We start from the raw sequence: 22,494 nt of genomic DNA, 5'->3' as shown, positions 1-22,494 counted from the left end.
AAAAAAGAACATGTGATTCTTGGTCAATGGGAACCAAAATCCCCATTGACCAACTTTTCTCATTCTCCAAATCCAATAAAAGAACGCTCACTTAGGATTTAGAGTTTAGAGTTTATGAATTAGGGTTTAAGGTTTAAGGGTTTAGAATTTAGATTTTAGGATTTTACGATTTAAGATTTAGGTTTTAAGTGTTTAGAATTTATTAGATTTTAGGGTTTAGATGTAAAAATAAGGTGGTGGTAGGATGCATGTCCTCAAATGCAATACAAGCCAAGTATTGTCCTTATTGTGTTTGGTGGCAATACAGAGCAACACAAGAAATATGAAATTGAAAACATCAAACAGACCTTGAAGTAAATACAGTCTAGTTAATTATTTTTTCAACTGAAGCATAGAAATTATTTTGTTGAGTTATCCAAGCTAAGTGTTCAACATGGGTCTTGCAAATTAATCAAAAAACTGGTCAAACATTAATTCTACATCATTAGTCATATTATGAATCAGAACCTATTCAGGTAAGGTAGAATGGGTCCTTGAGTTTGGTATGTTTGTTTGATCAAGTGGTCTAGTGTTTGGCAATGTATGGTACAAGAAGCCCCAACGCCTAGCTACATTATGTCATGGATGTCTGGCAATACTCAAACCAAGTCTTAAATTGGTTATAATGATCTTGAGGAGAAGCCTAGCATCAGTGTTTGATGTTTTAATAGCCAAGTACCAAACCTGATGACAAAGAGGAAAAATGAGATAAACTCAAAATTGCTGACAAAGAAGGACCGATATGGAATTGAAGCCTATCGTCAAAGCGTCTCCTGCACAATAAATAGCACAATTTCTTCATTGGGCTTTTCATTGTCAAAACTTTGCTCCATTCATGCATAGAAGGCGAGAGAAAGCTCGATCCCTCCAATGGTGGACCGGAAATCCACACCGCCCATGTATGAACTTCACGTGATTGCATGGATTACGTGGCAGTGTTTTCCACCAGCCGATGGTAAAGGCCCTCCCCAGTCCCCTCCTTCCATCAAGGGATAGAACTGATCAATTCCTTGTTGGAAAAAAGGCTTCAAGATGAAAAGACTAACAGAGGTAGAGAGTTTCACGTAGAGAGAGGCCTTTAATTAGTTTCTTTGTTGTGAAAGCAACACACCCTCCAGCATAGACCCGTTTTTGGAGGAGATTCTAAAACAAAAACGACAAGTTGCAACAGTTTAATGAAAATGGCCATACGTCTCGGTACAAGCAATCTTGCTCTGTCCTCCTTGTCAATGCTTTTCAGCCATCCTGAAAACTAGGAGCAGGACGGTATCATCTATGGCAACAAACAACGGGTCGGTGGCCAATACGTGGACGAGTTCCAACCCATCAAAATTAGAACTCAATATCTACTCTTTTTGGCTCCTTGTAGTTCGATCCAAGTTCCAACTACTACAAGCAAAATATGCCCGGCCATTGCCAAGCAATTAAGACGATACAAACCCATGACAACTTCAGCCTTAAGCTTCTATTTCTTTTAAATACTCAGAATGAGCTACACAAACTGTTTGATAGCTCAGCTTGCCCCCTGGTAGTCCTGAAGCGTTACTCGATTGACTACATTCCAACTTTCCTCTTCAAAAATCATTTTTCATTTTATTTTGTCCCTTTCCTGCCAATTAAAATCCGCCTCTTCGTTCTGTGGCTATGATAAGCTATTGCCTCTTGATAGCTAGCTAGGTTCCACGTTTCTAAGATGAGTATTCTGAATTGCCACCATTAATTATTCTAATTTTACTTGGCAGGATCTCTTTCAAATTACCTATATATATATATATATATATATATATATATACATATACGGTTTTAACCACCAAGTACTTAATAAGTTATCAAGTTTCAACATAATATATGTAGTGATATAAATATCAATAAATTTAATAATATTGAGGGTCTAAGTCGATTCGGACCTGATAGGGTTTGTAATGTTTAGACCCAGAACCGAATAGATCGGTTCTCTGAATAATTGAGTCTCATCTGATGAATCTGATTAATTATAATAAATAAATATATATGTTTAATATATATTATATATAATTTATTTAGTATATTATATATATTGTATATATAATTTGGGTCGAGTCTGAATCGGTTTGGGACTGGGTGGATAGCAGGACCCGGAACTGACGAGTCAGTTCCAATTACTGAAACCAAAACTCAATTGGTTCGGGTCCATTGACAGCCTAACTTAGCTGTCTCATTTTATTCAACTTTTTCAGTGTGGGTGAAAAGTTAAGGACAGAGAGATTTGTTTTAACTGAAAACTAGTTAAAGGAGAGAGTAGTTTCTTGTGGTTATATTGCTTAAATTTATTTTTAATTTGTTTAGGCTCTATTTGGAAGGATTACAAATATAGATACGTAGAGCACAAAACCTTATATTTTGTATAGATTTGTATTGTACATATTTGTATTTGTATTTGTACTTTTTCTAAACTAAGCCTTAGAAAAAGCCCTAGAAAACATGGTTTTTAGTAATAGACAAAACCTCTATTAAAGAACATAAAAAATATTCTTAAAATTATATTTTTCTGTACTCACAATTAGAGAGAGGGATCCAATTTAAGAATAGGAATACTTCAGTCAATAAGAAAAATTCCAAACTCTTGCTAATAGCATATAGGGGTGTCAATGGACCGGTTTTGGGTTGGACCCCGTCTAAATCAAAATCCATTTGGACGGATTGGACGGACCAATAAGACATGTTGAATTTGGATGGACTGGACGGACCAATATGACATATTGGATTGGACCTGGTCCGTCCATAATGAAGTTATATTGGGTTGAGCCAATATCTGGTCCATTGATGGAAGATAAGAATATAGGTGTCAATGGATCAGGTGTGAGTTGAAACCAATCTAAATTAACAGGAATTTGAACAATTGGATAGTCTCTGGACCGGTCCAAAATATTCATTGGACTGGATTGAACTAGGTTCATTTGTAATGGACTCACATTGGACTGGACCGGATTGGACCAAATCCAGTCCAATTGACACCTCCTAATATAGCACATATAAAAATGTCAAAATATGAATTACTTGACAAAGGGGACGTTCCCATGCATTAAAATGAAAGGGGAAAAGGTCGGTTTTTGTAGACTAAAAGAAAGCCAATGAATGCCATTCTTCAGTCTAAATTTTATCATACGGATCGGGATTAATAAATAGGTTCAGTGGAAGTAAACGTTTTAGGCATTCATCAAGCTGCCGGATAGGGACACAGGTTCAACAACACAAGCCATAATCTAGACTTAGAGACTGCGGAAAAGGTGTCTTGGCATGGAGTGTAGTAGTAACTAATATTAGCAAAACAAGTTGAACAAGTTGTCTGGAGCTTTATTCAGGTTCTGTTAAACATAGAGTCCCCATACAAAGAACCAGAGAAGTTTCTATCATATGCAATGGCCATATTTGAATGCTAAAAAGGTAGAAAAAAAATCTTCCAAAAACAGAGATGTTCTATAAATAGCCATTGGAACACTACCATCTAAGCAGTACTCCTATCCTCCCTCTCCTTACTCCACTCATTGTTCTTTTTTCTCCTTACCCTACTCAGAGATCCTTCTCTCAGATCTTCCTGATCTCCTCATCCTACTCACTGACCCGGCCTTATCTCTTGTTAGATTTCATTTTTGTAAACCCTAGTTGGTTAAATATGGAAAACGAGATGAGCCCACAAGAGATGGTTCTCTCACATACAAGCCAGACCACAGAGGCTGCAAACATTCCCATTATTGACCTGAGTGGCTTGCACCAGGGTCCTCATGCTAGGTCCCTCGTCATCAAAGATATTGGGAAGGCTTGTCGTCAAATGGGTTTTTTTCAAGTAAGTATTAAGGAATTTTGTATAATCTTAATGTCAATAATAATTTTAACTTGTATATACAAAAGTGGAAGAGAAAAAGAATAAAACAGAAAGGTGGACTCAACCTGGTTGGAAGTTGGAACAGGTTACGAAAATGCCACACCCCAAGTTCCAACAGGGCTCGGTTTATAAGGTCTCTCTGGCTTGTTGCAGCAGAGGCTTCACCCAGGTAGGGGGTATGGGGGACGACGATCTACCCCCGTTGTGTTGTGTAGCTCCATGAAGCCTAAGATAATTATTCCAATCTAAGCAATTCAATGCTTCATCATCAATCACCATCCAAGTAACTTTGAGCAATGGCTGGCAGGTTGTTAACCATGGAATATGCTCATCAGTCATTGAAGGCGCCCTCAGTTCGGCTTCAGACTTTTTCAAATTACCAATTGAGGCGAAGATGGAATTCATGTCAAATGATGTTAACAAGCCAGTAAGATTTGGGACGAGCCTGCTGGACGGAGTAGAGAGAGGCCAATTCAGGAGGGCATTCCTCAAGAAATATGCCCATCCCTTGAAGGAGTGGGTTGGGTTGTGGCCCTCCAATCCTTCTCATTACAGGTACATTTCTTTCTTTCTCCAAAGTCCCAGTTGTTAGTTTCTGAATTACACAAGCCCAAATGATCATATAATAATTTGTTAAATTAAATTACATAGCTAGGTGGTTTTCCTATAGTGATCAAAGCCATGATCACATCTAGTGATTCTAATATTGATCAGGATTTAACATAATATAAACCCATCAACTAGTTCCATTTTCATGCATCTCTTGGCCCAGTCCAGTCCTTATGTAAAACAAGTAGTTTAGATCATAGACAAAAAGATTTTGAAGAGATTACTCAGTTTTGAAATGTTCTAATAATACTCTCAATCTTTGAATGGAAAGAAAAAGAATGTTATGTAAGAGCAGTTGTGGAATTATTTAAGACGCTCTTGAGTTTATTACCCCTCGACAGATGAGAGGGACGTTCATGCATGGTATGTCTTATTCCACAAAACTTTTGGTGGACGTCACTAGGAGGGGCAATATTGCTAGTACAATGGTGCATTTATTAACACTCGTGTATGTAGGGACGGGCAGCGCCCATTGTATTTGATTATCATCATGGTTTCTAGTTTTGCCCAAATTTGGGGAGATGTTGATCTTGAGCTATGGTTGAAACTTGATCATTTTTAGTAAATTAATTTTAAGAAAAAAAAAACAATCATATAGAATATTTATTTCGAATATAATTGAAATAAAGCATTGAATTGGAAACTACTATCTACAATTGATCACACTTCTCTAGGCCTGGCTGTAGTTAATCCTCCTCCTAACAAAAAGAAAACCCAACTCCTAAAAGTCTGCTCATAACAATCAGACAAATCCATAACTGGTCCTTTGATTTGTCTACATCAAGGATGTCACCAATTTCTTTGGTCTGCTTCTCTTTTTTCCTTCCAGTTGTTTTATTCGTCCCTTGGAATTGTCATTACCCTAATTACAAAGGACAAAATGGTTTTTGTCTGGGGAATTGGAATTCCACTCCTTGGACTATGGCATTCCAAAAGTGATTTGTACCAAAGAAAAGCAAGACATTGATAAGCTAAATTTCTTTTTCATTTTACTTTTGAGCAGTGGTATACATGGGGTTGCCTTGCCCTCATTGTAAAACCAAAGAGCCAAAGACCCTCCTTGTCAAAAACCTAAACCCATGAATGGAGAATGGAAAACGGGTCCCGCATATCTAAGGCTTTAGCTACCATATGGTCAGAAATCAGAATATTTGTCAGTATTTAATAGAATTTTCTTTTCACTGTCCAATTAAATGAATACATTCAAATTAAAATTCACCATGGCATGTGATGTCATGACTCTTGATACATGTCTAGGGACGGTTAGGTTGGAGTTGGGCTCATCCAAATCTCAACTCAGCTAACACCCTTAATCCCAAGTTCCCAACTGGTAGGGGTCTCATCCAAATACTTTTCTTTGTAATCTCTCTCATCCAAATAAATGGAGCAAAGAATAGCACTGCAGAAATTTTATTTCAATCTCTGGAGTATTTTAGCCTCTTATATGGTGACTACAATGTTTTCCACCCCATCATCGTATTCATGTATACAGCAGCAACAAAACTACAGAATTAAGTAAAGATGAGCTCAACAGTTGATGTTATCTTCTGTGTGTCTCTCTCTCCATTTCAGGGAAAATATGAGCAAATATGCCTTGGAAGTGAGAAAGGTAGCCACTGAAATAATGGGAGCCATCACAGAGAGCCTGGGACTAGGACCCAACTACATGACTGAGAAACTCGAGGAAGGTATGCAGGTCATTGTGTCTAACTTTTACCCTCCCTGTGAGGAACGGGAGGCTGCGCTCGGGCTGGCGCCGCACTCGGACTTCGGCTGCATCACCATTCTTCTCCAGAACCACCATGGCCTCGAAATCATGGACCCAGAGGATGGCACCTGGAGAATGGTTCCAGAGCTTCCAGGAGCTCTACAGGTCCATGTGGGAGACCATCTTGAGGTGCTGAGCAATGGCTTATACAAGAGTGTCATCCATCGGGCTACTCTCAACTCCGAGAAGACAAGGCTCTCCATTGCTAGCCTCCACAGTTTGGCCATGGATGAAATGATAGACATTGCCAAAGAATTGGTCGACGACAAGCATCCAAGAGGCTACAGGGGAAGCACATTCAGAGAGTTTCTCAAATTCATCTCCACCAATGACATCACCAAAGGGAGCTTTATTGAGTCTCTTAAGATTAAGAAATAGGAAGCTTTTGTGTATACTTTGGTCTGTGCTTATTAGTCGCCATGAAGCCTTGCTACTTTAGTTGGCTTTTCTTAGTTCCAATGTTTCAGTGTGCCTTGTTCATCAATACCACCATGAGTAGTGACTTCATCTTTTGTTTGCTGCAAAATGCTAGACAGAGTGTGGGAATGGCGCCAATGTGGCAGCTTAACAAGGAATACACATAAACTGACATATATTGCCAAACAGCAAGGTTTAAAAAAGGGTTCAGTTTTTAATTTTTTTCCCGATGAGAAAATTACTGAAAAAGAAAAAAAATTGTGAAAAATGAAATGTAATGATCATCCACTGAGAGTTAGTTTCTATTTTATGTCGAAATTCAAAATATAATCATCGAAATTTTAGGTTTGAAATTCGCATCGCATTGGCTTATGATGAATCTAAGGGTCCATTTGGTTCACAGGACTAGGGGTTTGGAATTGGAACCAAAATGATCAATCCAATTCCAACTATTTGGTTAGGCGGAATTGGAATTGAGGAAATGGCTTCCCTCCCCCTCCCCTCCCTTGGGAATGAAATCTCATTCCAGATTATTACAATTCTGATTTCCTGTCTGAACAAAACAGACCATAAAAATAGGCCATTCTATTTCTGATTCCAAGAGATTTTAATTCCGATTCTAATTCTAATTCCAACTGTAAATCAAATGGACCTTAAGATAGACTCAGTTAAACACGATTCTATTTGAATCAGGTTCAACTGAGCATGGGCCTATTGAGAACGTTAACAACATAAAATTATTTATAAATATCTAAATGAGCATGGTCAAGTTATGAGCTGCCGTCCACAAGAGCACATAGACAGCCCCTGTTTAATGGTCTTGAATTAACAAATCATACCTTGAGACAACAATACTTGAACTAGGGGAACAAAACATAAAAACATATATGGGCATATATATGGGCCTCCTAGTAGGGGTGTTAATTGGATCAGTCTAATTAAATATTTTGATCATTTAATCTGTTAAAATTTATTTTAATTTAATTGGTTACAACATAAATTTGGTCTATTGGCACCTATATTCTTATCTGTTATCAATGGACTGGATATTGTTTCAATTCAACCCAATCCAATATTTATCCATTACAGATGGACTAGTTTCAAATCCAATCTAATAAACATTTTGGACCACTAAGTCAGGATTGGTCTAATTCAATATATTTTATTGGTCCCTTCAATCTATTCAAAATGAATATGGTTTGGACGGTTCCAACCCAAAACCGGTCCATGACACCCCCTTAGTGCCAGACTAATTTATATCATAAAGGATCTCTTTGCAAATTAGTATTATTGTTATTTTGTGTCAGTAAATAATTGGCTCATCTGCATTGTTAAATTCGTTTACCGATTTTGATGTGTTCTATAGTTAGGGGTCCAAGATGGGCGGGTTGGGCTGGGTTTTAGTTCAATCCAGGCCCAACCCTAAGAATTGGACCTAAAGCCCGAGCTCATGGTTAAGCCCGAATTATCTAATCCAAGCTCAACCCGCACTAAAATTTCGGGCACTTGGGTTGGGCTCGGGCCCGGATCAGACTTGGATTGGTTAATCAGCCCAAAGTCCCAAACTAAAAATTAATATACATTTATGTGTATGTGTAATACATATATTGCATTTAAAAAAGAAAAAATGCAATATAATTTTCGTCATAAAATTAAAAGGAAAATTATTTCCTCTAGAAAATATAAGATATACCTGGAATTTTCTTTGAATCATAAACTGAAAACTTAATTTCAAAAGGGGGAAAAGAAAAGATATCTCGAATTTTGATAAGTTTAGTGTTAACTTCAACCACCAAATATAAAACAAAACAATTCTATTAATCTAAAGAGCTGTCAAACTAAAATTTCACCCATCACTATTAGAAATTAATAATATCATGTAAACCTTGCCAATACACCCATCATTATTAATCTAAAGGGCAGGGCTTGGGTTACCCAACACCTCAACCCGAGCCCAACCCGAAAAATATAAAAACCCGCCTTTTCAAGCCCAGGCCCAACTCGAGGCCCAAAAAATCCAACCCAAGCACTGAAAAAAATTGAATTGGGCCAGGCCGGGTTCAGGTTAAGCCCGCCCAAATTGCACCCCTATCTATAGTAATGTTGGCCTCTTGTATGCCTGAGCTTGGGCTTAGAATTGTTGTGTTCATGAGCTTAGAGTTGTTGGGCTTGTAGAATTGTTGGGTTCATGAGCTTGGGCTTGTAGAACAGCCAACCAGGATGCTCACTTAGTTACCCAGTCGGCCATGGGAGGAAATGACCGTTTGTTTGACTTTCCTCTTAATTTGGTTAAGTGATCCTGATGTTGCCTGTGGATAAACATCTGACCGGACAGGGAACCGTTCTGGGAACCGGTTCTCAGGTGAAACGGTTGGAACAGATGGCTCATTCCGACAAAAAATTAAAAAGATTAAAAAAAAAATAAAAAACAGTCAAAAATCATTGCCCCAACAGTTCAACAGTTTAACTGTCTGGGTCAATGGTTCACTGATCAAATCAATGGTTTTTGACAAAAAAACAATTTTGGGGTGAAACGGAGGTGACCGATTCCCAGTTTTTTTAATCCGACCATACGGTTCGGTCTGGTTAATGTGAAGTTTCTTTACTCTTTCTACCAGTTACCTTTTCTTATTGACGGAAAAAGAAAAGAAAAATCTATCTACGTACATAGTTACCTTCTCTAGCCTGCTGTTGAAAGTTTTGATGCAATGAATCTGCCTCCCGGCCTTTAAAAAAATAAATGTGGGCCTACATCCATGAATGAGCCCTGCAAAATTCTCTATAATTTTATACCCGAGCTTCCTTTTTGCTAGCTCCTGAAGAAGGGAGTTTCTCCTCAAAACTAATATCCCTAATTCACCCCAGATGGGTTACCAAAAGATTCCACCCCAGATGAGAATATATAGAGGTGGTGTATAAAATACCCGAAAATTCCCTTGTTTCCTTAAAATATCCCCTGTTTTGACCCTAACAAAAACCTCCCCTAGTTTTGAAAAAAAAAAAAAGTGCAAATGCATCCTTTCCCATAACTTTTCAGACGGAAAATACTGAATTAATGCATTGAACTTTTAAAATACAAAATTTACTCTTCATTTCAATCTTTTTACCTTACTCCATCCAATGAGAGCAGAGAGAATTACTGTCAAGTTAGAATTTCAAATCGTGTACAATTTAAGGGTATAATGCCATTTTGGTAACTTCAAATCTTTGTCACCAAACTGGGTATTTTGTACAAATACATACACAATAATGCAAAATATACAAGGTTTTGCCGTCCACATATATATTTTATTTGGACTCATTCCAAACTGAGCCAAAGGAAGTCTTTGTTAGGATCAAAAAAACATGGTAGGTTTTTATAATTCTCAATATTATGATATAAAGCTCTTTCCCTAATTCATTCAAATTCAAATTGAAGGATGGTTCAGTTTCAGTTTCAGTTTCTTTCTCTAAGAATCTTCATGGCTCATGCAATGAATCCCCAAATGCCAAGTCAACATGAAAATATAATATATGACACCAACACAACGATAACACAGATGAAACGAAACCAAAAATCCAAGCAAAAGAATGATTCCGATCAATTAATAACCACAAAAGTTATAAATCACATATAGAACTTCAAAGGATTTCTATTGGACAGAAGTGGATTCAGCTCAGTATTACATAAATCCTGGTCCATGGTGTTGTTACTTTGCAACTGAAATGGCTCTTATGTAGCAGCTTCGATTGCTGCTCTCATGCCGCAACAACAGCCTCTACTGCTTTCGATGCTACATACAGCTGCAACTGTTATTCTTGTTTCAACTCAAGAAGTCGCCTCAACCTTTCCCTTTCTACCGTTCGAGCATCGAATTGAGCTGCAACAATCAAACCCATTCATTGTTTCATCTACCATTTCAGCAACAGACTTGCTTTCGTTCTCTATCCTATATATAAAATACATGGACTGACAGACTTACAGTTTAGTAACATTTTCACGCCCATGAGATTGGCAATCTTCTGCTTCATAGAATTGTTTTCCACCCTTAATCTCCAGATTTGATGCTCGAATTGCGAAACTTGATGACATAGAACTGAAATTTCTGCCTATAAATTGATCATTAACCAAGAGATCGAAACAACACGAGGAGGTAAACCATTGATGAAACTAGAGACTAATTATTCTCTGTCAAAGAGTATTGAGAGAAGTAATCAAATAAGTTAGTTAGGAGTTCAGACTGTTTGGTTACCTCCAGCAAATTTCTGGTTTTCTCAAGCTCGGCTACGTATTTTCGCTTCCTCATCCGTAATCTTTCTGCGTATTGTCGATTCGCAAGGATTCTAGCATGAGAACAAGAGTTTTATTAATACTATTGCTTTTCAATGAATATTTCATTCAAAATCCTCTTTAATTAATTAAGAAAAAAAGTGAAGAAGTTATGGGTTAAGCTACATACTGTCTCATCTTCCTTGGGTCCAAATTTAGATCGATCAGAATCCGTTTACGGCCGCTACTTGGACCAATACGCTCAGTCTTGGAACCAGAGGAAGCTGCTAAATCATTAACAACGCTTGAATTCTTACTTGACGTTGGCAATGAACTCTCCGATGTCACTTTCGTATTATCTACTGGAATCAGCTGCCGAGTCGTAATTTGTCCGAGAAATGGCTCTGGATCTATGCCAGTGCAATTGCGGCTGCTTTCTTCGATGAAGCGGAATGCATTACTGGTACCACTGTTCAGGGTTTCAGGTTTTCTGGAAACTACAGATGAATCACTGGCTGGTTGGTGGTGATCAGACGAGAACTCTTGCATGTTTCTAAACCAAGAGGGAAAGATGCTGGTAGCGCTGCATTTTTGGTTCAACATCAGACTCCTTGGACTCCCCAGAGGTTTGTTCACTTCCGCCATCGTCAAAGTACTGTATCATGCATAACCAATAACCATAGCACAACTGAGCAAGGACAAATAGCTCAGAGAATTATTATAGCTACTGCAAAACAAAGATCCACCATGTTACGTATGAAATCATGAAGCATGAGGAGAGAGAGAGAGAGAGGGGGGGGGGCTCACTATTGACTAAGTACAGTCCAGAGTGTACTGTCACAATGAAGAAGAACCAGACAAACTAAAAACAAAGAAAAGAGGGAAAAGTAAAATCATACTCAGAAGGAATGGAGAGGTTATTGCTTTGGCTTCTGCTGTTGGACCTGTCATACAGTGCAAGGGTTTCTTCTTGCAAGCTTTAAATGGAAAACGGGTTGACTAAAATTAGTTCTATTTCTTACAGCCTATACCAGTCTTTCAGTTTGCACCAGCACATATATAGTACTTACCTCTTGTCTTGTTGAAGATAACATAGTCAAAAACGGCTAAGTACATGCAGCTGTATTTATTCTCCAGAATCCTCCTTATTAATTTGGTGCAGCAATGATCTCTCCCACAGCCCGACCCACTCATCCGGTTTCATCACATATCTGCATTCACATACAGAAATGCCCTCGTGCCCCGAGACTAACAGTTACAAAATATTCTTTGGGAAGGGGTAGTTTGGTGATTTGAAATCATCCTCGTTACTCTTATTTATGTTGCCAGTCTATGGGCTATGTTTATATGAAGTGATATTCCTAAATCCTAACCCACATTTATCTTTTCAACAAATTGAGTTATGGTAATCAAAAACACTCCATTTATGAGGGGGACAAACAAAGCTGGCATGGCACTTGGTGAATGAACTTGGATAGACATTACTCTAATGACACAATGTAGTATTAATAATAGAGAACCATGTCATAAATGAGTACATGTAAAGAGGCAAAAATTAGCCATGTGGGCAATGCAATGCCAGCTGCCACGGGTCCTAGGTCCACGTGGTGATGGCGTATTTGACAACAAAAATTAGCTAGGGTAATCAGTTAATTACCAATGGCATAGTTCGCTGATCATCATCAAAGTTATGGAAATTGAAATAAATTGTAATTATTTTGAACATTTTTAAAAATAATAATGTGAGAAATTCATATGTCACATTTATGATTGAATGCCTTAACTATTTTGATGTCGTAAATACTATAAGAAAAAAACGGGCTTCCTAGGATTGACTATATCGATCTTCTCTACTAGGAAAATATGTAGTAGTGATTATACTTGTTATTCTTACTCTTACGAGACCATGTAAAGCAGTTGCCTGCAGGTAACCAACCACTAACCAATTAAGTTGAAAATGTGATAAATAACTCTCATGCATTTACACCAATCTGCACTGCAAACAAATTTGCTACTATTAATTTCTTTTGTTTTTCTTTTCCTCTTTTTATCAGCCCTAGATATGATTGACATTAGAGTTGGAACGAGGAAGGCTCAGTTTGGAAGGAGTACAAATACAGACATGTACAATATAAATACATATAAAATAATACAAATTATAAGGTTTTGCAGTCTACATATTTGTATTTATACTTCTTCCAAACTAAGTCGATGTGACTTCTGCTACTGATCACTGCAAAAAAGTCAAAAATATGTTGGTATAGATGGTTTTTATGGCGAATATTTGCATCCCTCACTTATGTTTTATGCAATATAAATGGAAGTAAAATATTGATTTAAGTATTATTTCCGCACTATATCGGTGGAATTCGTAATCCATTGGTATAGTGGTTTTTTAACATCCGTTAGTACATGGCTCACTTGTGGATTCATTTATTCTAGTGGTATATATTATTTTAAGTTTAAAATTTTTAATTTTTTTATACTAAAAATTGAGATTTAAGGAAAAAAAAAAGGCTTTTTGGCAAAAATAAAAATGATTACAAAGAATCTTACTAGCTGAGAGAGAGAGAGAGAACACCTATATATATAGGTATACATTTAATATTCTCCATTGAAATTAACATATGGTGGTGATTAAACTTTTTGTAATGAATGAAGAATCCCCTTTTCTCAAGTCTTTTGCAAATAAACTCAATTGCCACAGAGAGAGAAGATGCCAATTGCAAAAAAGGAGAATATGTGGTGGTATTGGTGCACTGATTTAGTGTCTTCCGTTGGAGAGATAGAGAGAGGGAGGGAAGTGAACTATAAAATGTAATAACCAAACCTGCAAAAACCAAATTTGAGGAACCAAAACTGAATCGATGACCAAAATACCAAACTAAAAAGTGAAAGCGAAGTTTTGGTTTGGTTTTTCGGTTTTAATTGAAATATGCTCACCCTAGGTATCATGACTAGGGCTGCAACTTGGGGTGGCTTAACCTAAAACTCAATTTGAAAAACTCAGGTAGGGTTGGGTGGGGCTAATATTCAAGTTATAATTAAGGCTGAAAAGTATGAACCTGGCCTTACTCGAAACTTTTGGGTTGGATTAGAGTTATGGTTGAGGGTTCCACAACTCAGGTTGGGTTATGTTGACCTCAACCAGACCTAATCCAACAGCTTGCACCTCTTAATCATGATCTAGTAGGGTGTGCCAACTAAAACCTATACTTGATTTAGGTCAAAGAATCAATGTTTTTTTTTGTTATTTTATATTTTATTTTTAATTAGTATTATTAATATTTCATTAATTAATTGGTTAATTTTAATAATTATTTATTTAATGAATAATTAATTAAATATTAAATATTATTTAATAAATAATATTTTATATTATTGCATATTTTATTATTTAATTATATAATGAAATAATTAGTTAATTGATTAATATTAATAAATTGTTATTTAATTATTAATTAATATTTTATTTTATTAATACTTATTATTAGTTAGTAAACTTGAATGACCAATTCTACTTGCCCGCACCTAGAACCTAGTCATACAGTGACATTAGTAGTTTAGTAAAAGAAAACCCCAAAATTGAAATACCCATGCGGTCACATGCATACAATAGAGAGAGAGAGAGAGAGGTGCCCATTCCCGTTTTCTAAGAATAAGAAGGAAGAGCAACAAGAAAAGAGAGATAGAGGAGGTGCTATTGTGCTATTGTTGTTGCCGTGCTGCCCAGACCAAACGAGAAAAAGCCCTTTCACCATTTATTATTGTTATCTTAAGTCTAAAGGAGAAAAATCTTTCCAACAGTTTCACTTTTTTGCTCAAAGGTTAGGGCTCAAACAAGAAACTTGAATGGGAAGCCTGAATTACAAGCAAGCTTCATGTGTTGTTTCTATCAAATGCAACTTGTGATGGTTCTCCATGTTTGGTCTTTGCCCTTTTCTTCATAGATCTTTTTAACTTCAAAGTTTAAATAAATAATACCAATGTATTATAGACAACTAAATCAGTTAGGAGATGCTTCTACTTGTACAACTGTCTTGTACAAGTGGACTTAGTTAGTTACACACGTGTGTGTATATATATATATATATATCCGCCAAGATTAATGAAGGAATTAATTCTCTCTCTCCCAAACCTTTTTCTTATATGGTATTAGAGCTTCGGGGCATTCACTTAGACTGCAACACTCTGTGAAAACAATCCCCTGCTCTTCTACAAACGACCCCTTGCTTTCTTTCTTTTCTTACTCTTCCTCTGCAGGAATGGCAACAGAAACAGGTAACGGAGATCCAACCTACACAGATCTGTCTTCATCATATTTCTTGAGTGCATCAGACAGTCCGGGAATGGTTCTTGTTTTTTACCCATTAAACGGAAACAGCTATGCAACCTAGAGAAGATCCATGATGAATGCACTTTGGGCGAAGAACAAAATTGGATTCATTAATGGCACACTCAAGAATCTGAATGGGACAAAAACTGCAAAACTTCATGCCTGGATGAAATGCAACTCTATGGTAGTTTCCTGGATTTACAATGCTTTGGCAAAAGAATTGCATGAAAGTGTGGCTTATGTAGAAAGCGCTTGAGAGATTTGGAAAGACCTTGAAGATCGGTTTTCTTAGGAGAACACACCCCGCATCTTTTAGCTGAAGCGGGAATTGGCGTTATTATGACAGGAGAATCTCTCTGTCTCCATCTATTTCACAAAATTGAAAGCAATTTGGGATGAACTTTCAATCTACACACCAGGGCTGATCTGTTCATACCCCTGTTCTTGTGAAGCTTCAAAAGATTTCCATGTTGAAAGAGATAAAGAAAAGGTCTATCAGTTCTTGTTGGGGCTTAGTGACCGCTTCAACAACATCAGATCTTACATTCTGAGTATGGAACCCCTGCCCATGGTAACCAAAGTTTATGCCATGGTTTCACAAGATGAAAGACACCAAGCATTAGTCTCACATCAAGGCTTGACCATGGAAGCAGCTGCTCTTCACGTAGCTGGACCATCCAAACCCAACAACAGTAAAAGCATTAAAGATCACCCCAAAATCAAGTGCGATCATTGCAAGAAACCTGGACATAGCAAGGACAGATGCTATGAACTGCATGGTTACCCACCTGGCTGGGAATCAAAGTGATCCAGAAGGCCTTCAATCACTGATAAGGACAAGTCAAACCCCAAACTCCCATCATCAAGTGTTCTGGGATCAAAACAAAAGGTTTATGGATTAACTGCAAAATAATATCATCAACTGATGAATATGCTCAATGGTGAGAATCAGGGAGCCTCGGAAAACTTTGTAGGTACTCTTTTTCGTTCTCAATGGATATTAGACACAGGAGCCTCAGACCATATGGTCCCCTTTGGCTCAGGTCCATGAGTTCCTACAACTACAAAACAAATCACTACATGACCGGTGCAGCTACCTGATGGCACTCTATTATCTATACAGTGCCAAGGAAATGTTCCACTTACACCTGAGATTGTTTTGAAGGACACTCCGTTCATCCTAGATTTCCAATGCAACCTTATTTCCATTAGTAAACTCACAACTGATTTGAATTGTGTGGCTATGTTTTTCCCTACCTTTTGTGCTATACAGGACCTCACCCCCAAGAAATTGATTGGAGTGGGCCTAGTCCGTGATGGTTTGTATCATTTTGTACCTCACACCAAAATTACAGCTTCCACATCAGCTTCATCGTCAACATCATTAGCTTCTACATCAACACATCCCTCCTCAATTCTATGGCATTCCCACCTAGGACACGCTTCTTACAATCGTATATCGTTGATTCCTGATTTGCAAATCACATCAACCCCAAACAAGTGTTGTGATACATGCTTACGAGCCAAGATAACTCAGAAGCCCTTTCAAATAAGCATAAGTAGAGCTTCCAGCAAATTTGACCTGGTTCACTGTGACATATGGGGCGGTTATCGCACTCCATCTCTATTCGGTGCCAAGTATTTTCTGACAATAGTAGATGATTGTACTAAAGTCACTTGGGTTTTCTTGATGAAATGTAAGTCTGATTGCTACTTCTATTTCAAGCAATTTTGTTCTATGGTACATACTCAGTTCAATGCTCATGTCAAGTATGTACAGTCCGATAACGACTCTAAATTTTTTTCTGGACTGATGCAAGAATATCTTATTAGTAATGGTATCATGCATCAGCACTCTTGTGTCGACACTCCCCAACAAAATATGGTAGTTGAGCATAAGCACCGGCACATTCTTGAAGTAGCAAGGACTCTAGGTTTCCAAGCCAATCTACCAATTAAATTCTGGGGTGAATACTGATAGTAGCATACATAATAAATTACTTACCCACACCATTATTGGGTAACAAGACACCCTTTGAATTACTATTCAACAAACCACCTACTTATGAGCACTTCCGAGTTTTTGGATGTCTTTGTTATGCCAGTACTCTCAAACATGGTCAAGACAAGTTTGTGCCACGGGTTGTTTCTTATGTTTTCATTGGCTATCCAGTAGGACAGAAAGGTTACCGCCTATATGATCTAAGCTCTCAACGGATATTTATCTCTTGTGATGTGGTCTTCTTTGAGAACAAGTTCCCATTTACAGTTTAGTCCACTAGCATTGACACCTCACCAGTGATTCCTCGTTCAGCCATGGATGATGGTGCTCATTTCCCCGTAAATCAAACTGAGGCAATGGTTCCCACCACTCTACCCCTAGAGGGCACCTTCTCTTCGCCTCCCACTAGTCCTTTGCAATCCATCATTTTACTACAACATGACCCACCTGCACCAAACGTCCACCTCCCCACTTAGCTGATTTTCACTGTCCTACCATCAAACCCACCATTGACTACACTTCAAATTCCAACCCTCCTTCCACTGCTCATCCCATATCTCATTGTATTACCATGGATCCCACATCTGCCTTCACCATTGCACTTCTAGACTCACCAACTGAACCCACAACTTACATTCATGCCAACAAACTTGCATGTTGGCGCCAAGCCATGGCAACGGAACTTGCAGCTCTAGAAAGAACACAAACCTGAACTTTAACACCTTTTCCACCAGGTAAAGTCTGCCGGTGGGTGTATAAAATTAAACGAAAGCCTGATGGTTCAGTTGAGTGCTATGAAGCACATCTAGTAGCCAAAGGTTATACTCAAATGGTTGGGGTGGACTACAATGAAACCTTTGCACCTATAGCTAAACTTACTATTGTACGGTGCTTGTTAGCCTTGGCGGCTGCCCGAGATTGGGAACTTCACCAAATGGACGTGGACAACGCTTTCCTCCATGGAAAGTTGCATGAAGAAGTCTATATGACCCCCCTCTCGGCTTACTTCCAGTAGGAGATAATCGCGTTTGTCAACTCAACAAGTCTATTTACGGTCTAAAAAAAGCCTTACGTAACTGGTTTGAGACCCTTACATATGCACTCAAACAACGGGGATTCACTCGGTCATCGACTGATCATTCTCTCTTTACATGCATTCAGCCCAGTAGCTTCTTGGCCATTCTTGCTTATGTTGATGATTTGGTTCTTGTTGGAAACGATCCATTGGGTTGCTGCTCTCAAAGAATATCTCCATAATTGTTTTCCCATGAAAAACCTTGGCACACTTTGGTATTTTCTGGGGATAAAAGTCTCTCGAGACTTTAATGGCATTTTCTTGAGTCAGCGCAAATATACTTTGGATATCCTCAAAGATTGTAGCATGTTGGGATGTAGACCCAATGCTTTTCCCTTAGAGCAACAACATCATCTTGGACAAGATGCTGATCCACCTATTAAATATCCCCACCAATATAGAAGACTATTTGGCCATCTCATTTATTTGACGATCACTCATCCAGAGATAACATATACAGTTCACCTCTTGAGCCAATTCATGGGAGACCCACGCCAACAACACTGGGACGTTGCCATGCATGTCTTGCAATACCTTAAGGGATCCCCTGAGCATGGTATTCTGCTACCTGCCAACTGCGATTTTCAACTGCGAGCCTACTATGATTCTAATTGGGTAGAGTGCCCCTTTACCCGAAAATCAACATTTGGTTACTTCACCACTCTTGGTTCTTCACCATTATCCTGGAAAACCAAGAAACAATCTACTGTTGCCCATTCATCAGCTAAAGCTGAGTATCGGTCCATGGCAATTGCAATTGCTAAGTTGTTATGGCTTAAACGCCTCTTTTCAGATCTTGATCTCCCTCATCCTCAGCCCATGCGACTATTCTGTGATAACAAAGCTATTCTTCATATTGCTGCCAACCCTGTGTTTCATGAAAGAACGAAACATGTGGAGATTGACTGTCATTTCATACGTGAGAAGCTGCTTTCCAAGATCATTGCTACAGCACACATTTCATCATCCATACAACCGGCTGATATTCTTACCAAAGCTCTTGGTCGTGAACGGTTCCTCTCCTTGCTTTCCAAGTTGGGCATCCATCATCCTCATGCTCCAACTTGAGGGCGCGTATTACAGATAACTAAATCAGTTAGGAGATGCTTCCATGTGTACAATTGTCTTGTACAAGTGGACTTAGTTAGTTACACATGTATATATATATCCACCAAGATCAATGAATTAATTAATTTTTTCTCTCCCAAACCTTTTTCTTATACAATGTGTAGTCTTTCTTCTTTCTTTTCCCACTAAAACACCATGATCGTCTGACCTTGGTAGGCAAATATATTTTTTTCGAGGTTGATCTTATTTGTAGCTATCAATGATGCTTTTTGTGAATCAATGAAATGTTTTGTGTTTATAGGGGAACCCTATATACATGTACTTGGAGAATCAATCTTGTTTAGAAGTTTCAAAAGTCTTTGGATTGGAAGAAATGATCATCGTTCTCTCACAACCAGTACTTAGAAGAGGTGGAGATTAACACCACTCCAAATAGTAAGAACTCTATAAGAGACTTGGAAGATAAGACGTGATCAATTTCAAAATCACTTCACATGTTAATCATTTTTTCCCCATCTCCTATTGCTGAAACTAAAAAATGTTTTTTCTTATTCCCTAAATGATAGGGAATTCAAGATTGATAGGAAATTCATTAAAAACATATAACTAATAATAAGAGAGGGAGAATTTCAAAAATTCACAAAACCCTAGTGTTCAAATCACACATATGAGAAAATCATTTTTTCTCATAGGACCAATTGGGTTCTTGAAATAGGAAAAAAGGGTTTCATTTGCCATTAGGATTTGCAATGACAATCTCATTTGTGATGGAAATCTCACTTGTGGTGAGGATTAATTTCGATGGCCATCTCACTTACGATGAGAATTTGTGATGTAGATCTCACTTGCAATGAGGATTTGCGATGGGCTATATCACCTGCGATGGTCATCTTATCTCATCTCACCGGTGGCTATGACACACCTCAATTTTAAGGTCTATAGAAGAAGAAGAAGAAGAAGAAGAAGAAGAAGAAGGAGGAGGAGGAGGAGGAGGAGGAGGAGGTGTGACTTCAATGCACCTCTATTTTGTGATGATAATCTCACCTACAATGAGTATTTAGGGTGTCCATCTCACTTGCAATGAGGATTTGCAATGGGCTATTTCACCTATGATGGGCCATGTCACCTACAACTTTGGTGCACCTCCATTTTAAGGTCATTAGACGAGAAGCTTATGCCACCACTAGGGGTGTAATTGAGCTGAATCGAATCAAGTTTTGGGTGGCTCAAGCTTTATCAAGTTTTGAGTTTCTACTCGAATTTGGCTTGACTCGATACTTGTGATTTACTTAGCTCAATTTGGCTCAAGCCAATTATATAAATTTTCATTAAAAATAATAAATAAATCAATATTATGATATGTCATAAACAAAAAATATATTATGAAACTTGATTGCACATTTGTAAAATCCCCCTTTTTATATATAGAGATAGGTAGGCATATGGGGATTGGTATCTTATTCCCCATTTATAAAAATAGATTACTGTATATAGAGATAGGTAGGCATATGTGCTTACAAAAGACAAGTGCTGGAGATGGTTACCACCATAGCATATGCTTTATATTTTTCGTAAGAAAACAAACAAAGGCATTGATCATCTGCTCTTCACTTGCCCTTTCTCAAGAGCAATTTGGTGTGACGTCCAAACAGGTCTAATTCCAAAAAAAAAGGTAGCTCAATGTGCTCCACATCAAGTTATTTCTCATTGTCATTGAACGTTATCCCTCAAAGTTAATTTCAAAAGAAGTAGAAGCAACATTCTTTGGAAAAATATGTATCATACTTTATCTCATCTGGAAAACAAGGAATAGAGCAACATTCCAAGCAATTTACAATTCATCGTTAGACATGATAAACAAATGGAAAAATTTCTTAAACTACCCCTAAGGTTTAGGAAATTGACTAACTATACCCCTACTGTTTCAGTATTTTCTTAAAGTACCCCTACTGTTTCTAACAATTGACTAAATCTTCCTTACCGTCAGTATCCATTAACGAAAGGATTAAAAATACTATTTTGCCCATCACTTAAAACTCAACTTCTGGTTCAATAAAAGACATCGTTAGTGATCTTCAAGCTCTTTGATTCCGATAAATGCTAATGATCCTCCAGCCTTGAAATCTTAGGGTTTGTGATTAGAGACGTAGAACAAATTGAGAACAACTCGACATTTGAAGGATAAAGCATATGGGTATTTGAAGGACTTGGGTGAAGGGGATGAAGCAGATCAGTAGGGGAGAGAGAGAGAAGGGCAGAGGTAGAGGGGTCCGCTATTTGCGGTGGTGATGAAATAGGGAAGAGAGAAAGAAGGGGAAGAAGGGGAAGGAGAGAGAGAGAGAAGGGCAGAGGTAGAGGGGTCCGCTATTTGTGGTGGTGATGAGACCGATGGTGGTAATCAAAAAGGAGATGTCGGTATCTCCGGTCCGGCCTCTCTCTCTCCTTCTCCTTATTAACGGCCCTATCCCATCTTACAACTCTATCATTAGACGGAAATCGTCTTTCGGGCAAGCTCCTATCAAATATAGTTTCATGGAAGTCATTGACTTCTCCAAACCTCAATAGAAATCATTTGTCTGGTGACATTCCCCATGTCATTGGATTACTTCCAAACCTAATTGACCAGGACTTGATGGAGAACTAACTCTCAAGTGATATTCCATCTGAAATTGGTCGTCTCAAGTGATATCTCGTCAGACCGTGTTCAAGCTCTTTAAGGGCTTTGATAGCAAGGGCGACGGCTGATGACACAACTAAGACCTTCGCCTATTTGTCATTCACAATGAGCTTCACAGTCACCCTAAGGCCCTTCCATTCCTTGGTGGTATCCTTAGCAATATCTTCTTCGACCTTCTTGGGAGAGAGACCGAGTGGCCCAATCTTCAGAGCAAGAGAACTTGCGTTACTGAACTCACTACCAGTGATGCGAACATAGACATCAATGACTTGGGTGGGGTCGAACTTGGGAGGCATGGCTGAATTTACAGAGACAAAACTTAAGGTTCTGACACCAATTGGAGGGAAATGAGAAGAAGTCGAGAAGTGGAGCACCGCGAGAAAGTGGGTTGC

General features: G+C 38.1%; 2 protein-coding genes across 2 annotated transcripts; both read left to right on the top strand.

Annotated features, from left to right (window-relative positions):
* The first annotated feature begins 3,546 nt into the window (after positions 1-3,546).
* KUOX1 (KAR-UP oxidoreductase 1) lies at positions 3,547-6,906 on the top strand. The gene is made up of 3 exons (XM_010260865.2): positions 3,547-3,862; positions 4,209-4,456; positions 6,083-6,906. Exons 1-3 carry the CDS (start codon positions 3,692-3,694, stop codon positions 6,654-6,656), a joined length of 993 nt encoding a protein of 330 aa, XP_010259167.1. The 5' UTR covers positions 3,547-3,691; the 3' UTR covers positions 6,657-6,906.
* An 8,447-nt stretch (positions 6,907-15,353) lies between these two features.
* Positions 15,354-16,088, top strand: LOC109114783 (uncharacterized). Its single transcript, XM_019197982.1, has 2 exons — positions 15,354-15,521; positions 15,627-16,088. The coding sequence occupies exons 1-2, from the start codon at positions 15,354-15,356 to the stop codon at positions 16,086-16,088; spliced, it is 630 nt and encodes a 209-aa protein (XP_019053527.1).
* The last annotated feature ends 6,406 nt before the right edge of the window (positions 16,089-22,494 follow it).

This window comes from Nelumbo nucifera, chromosome 6, assembly GCF_055504915.1.
Source record: "Nelumbo nucifera cultivar China Antique chromosome 6, China Antique-T2T, whole genome shotgun sequence".
In the NCBI taxonomy this organism is placed as follows: domain Eukaryota; kingdom Viridiplantae; phylum Streptophyta; class Magnoliopsida; order Proteales; family Nelumbonaceae; genus Nelumbo; species Nelumbo nucifera.
The sequence above is the reverse complement of the archived record's forward strand: the minus strand, read 5'-3'. Positions and strand labels throughout refer to the sequence as shown.

Coding starts and splice junctions, on each gene's coding strand:
- KUOX1 (XM_010260865.2), top strand. CDS start 3,692: ATGGAAAACGAGATGAGCCCACAAGAGATGGTTCTCTCACATACAAGC. Junction 3,863..4,208: donor GTCAAATGGGTTTTTTTCAA/GTAAGTATTAAG, acceptor AATGGCTGGCAG/GTTGTTAACCATGGAATATG. Junction 4,457..6,082: donor TCCAATCCTTCTCATTACAG/GTACATTTCTTT, acceptor TCTCCATTTCAG/GGAAAATATGAGCAAATATG.
- LOC109114783 (XM_019197982.1), top strand. CDS start 15,354: ATGAATGCACTTTGGGCGAAGAACAAAATTGGATTCATTAATGGCACA. Junction 15,522..15,626: donor TGCATGAAAGTGTGGCTTAT/GTAGAAAGCGCT, acceptor TTATTATGACAG/GAGAATCTCTCTGTCTCCAT.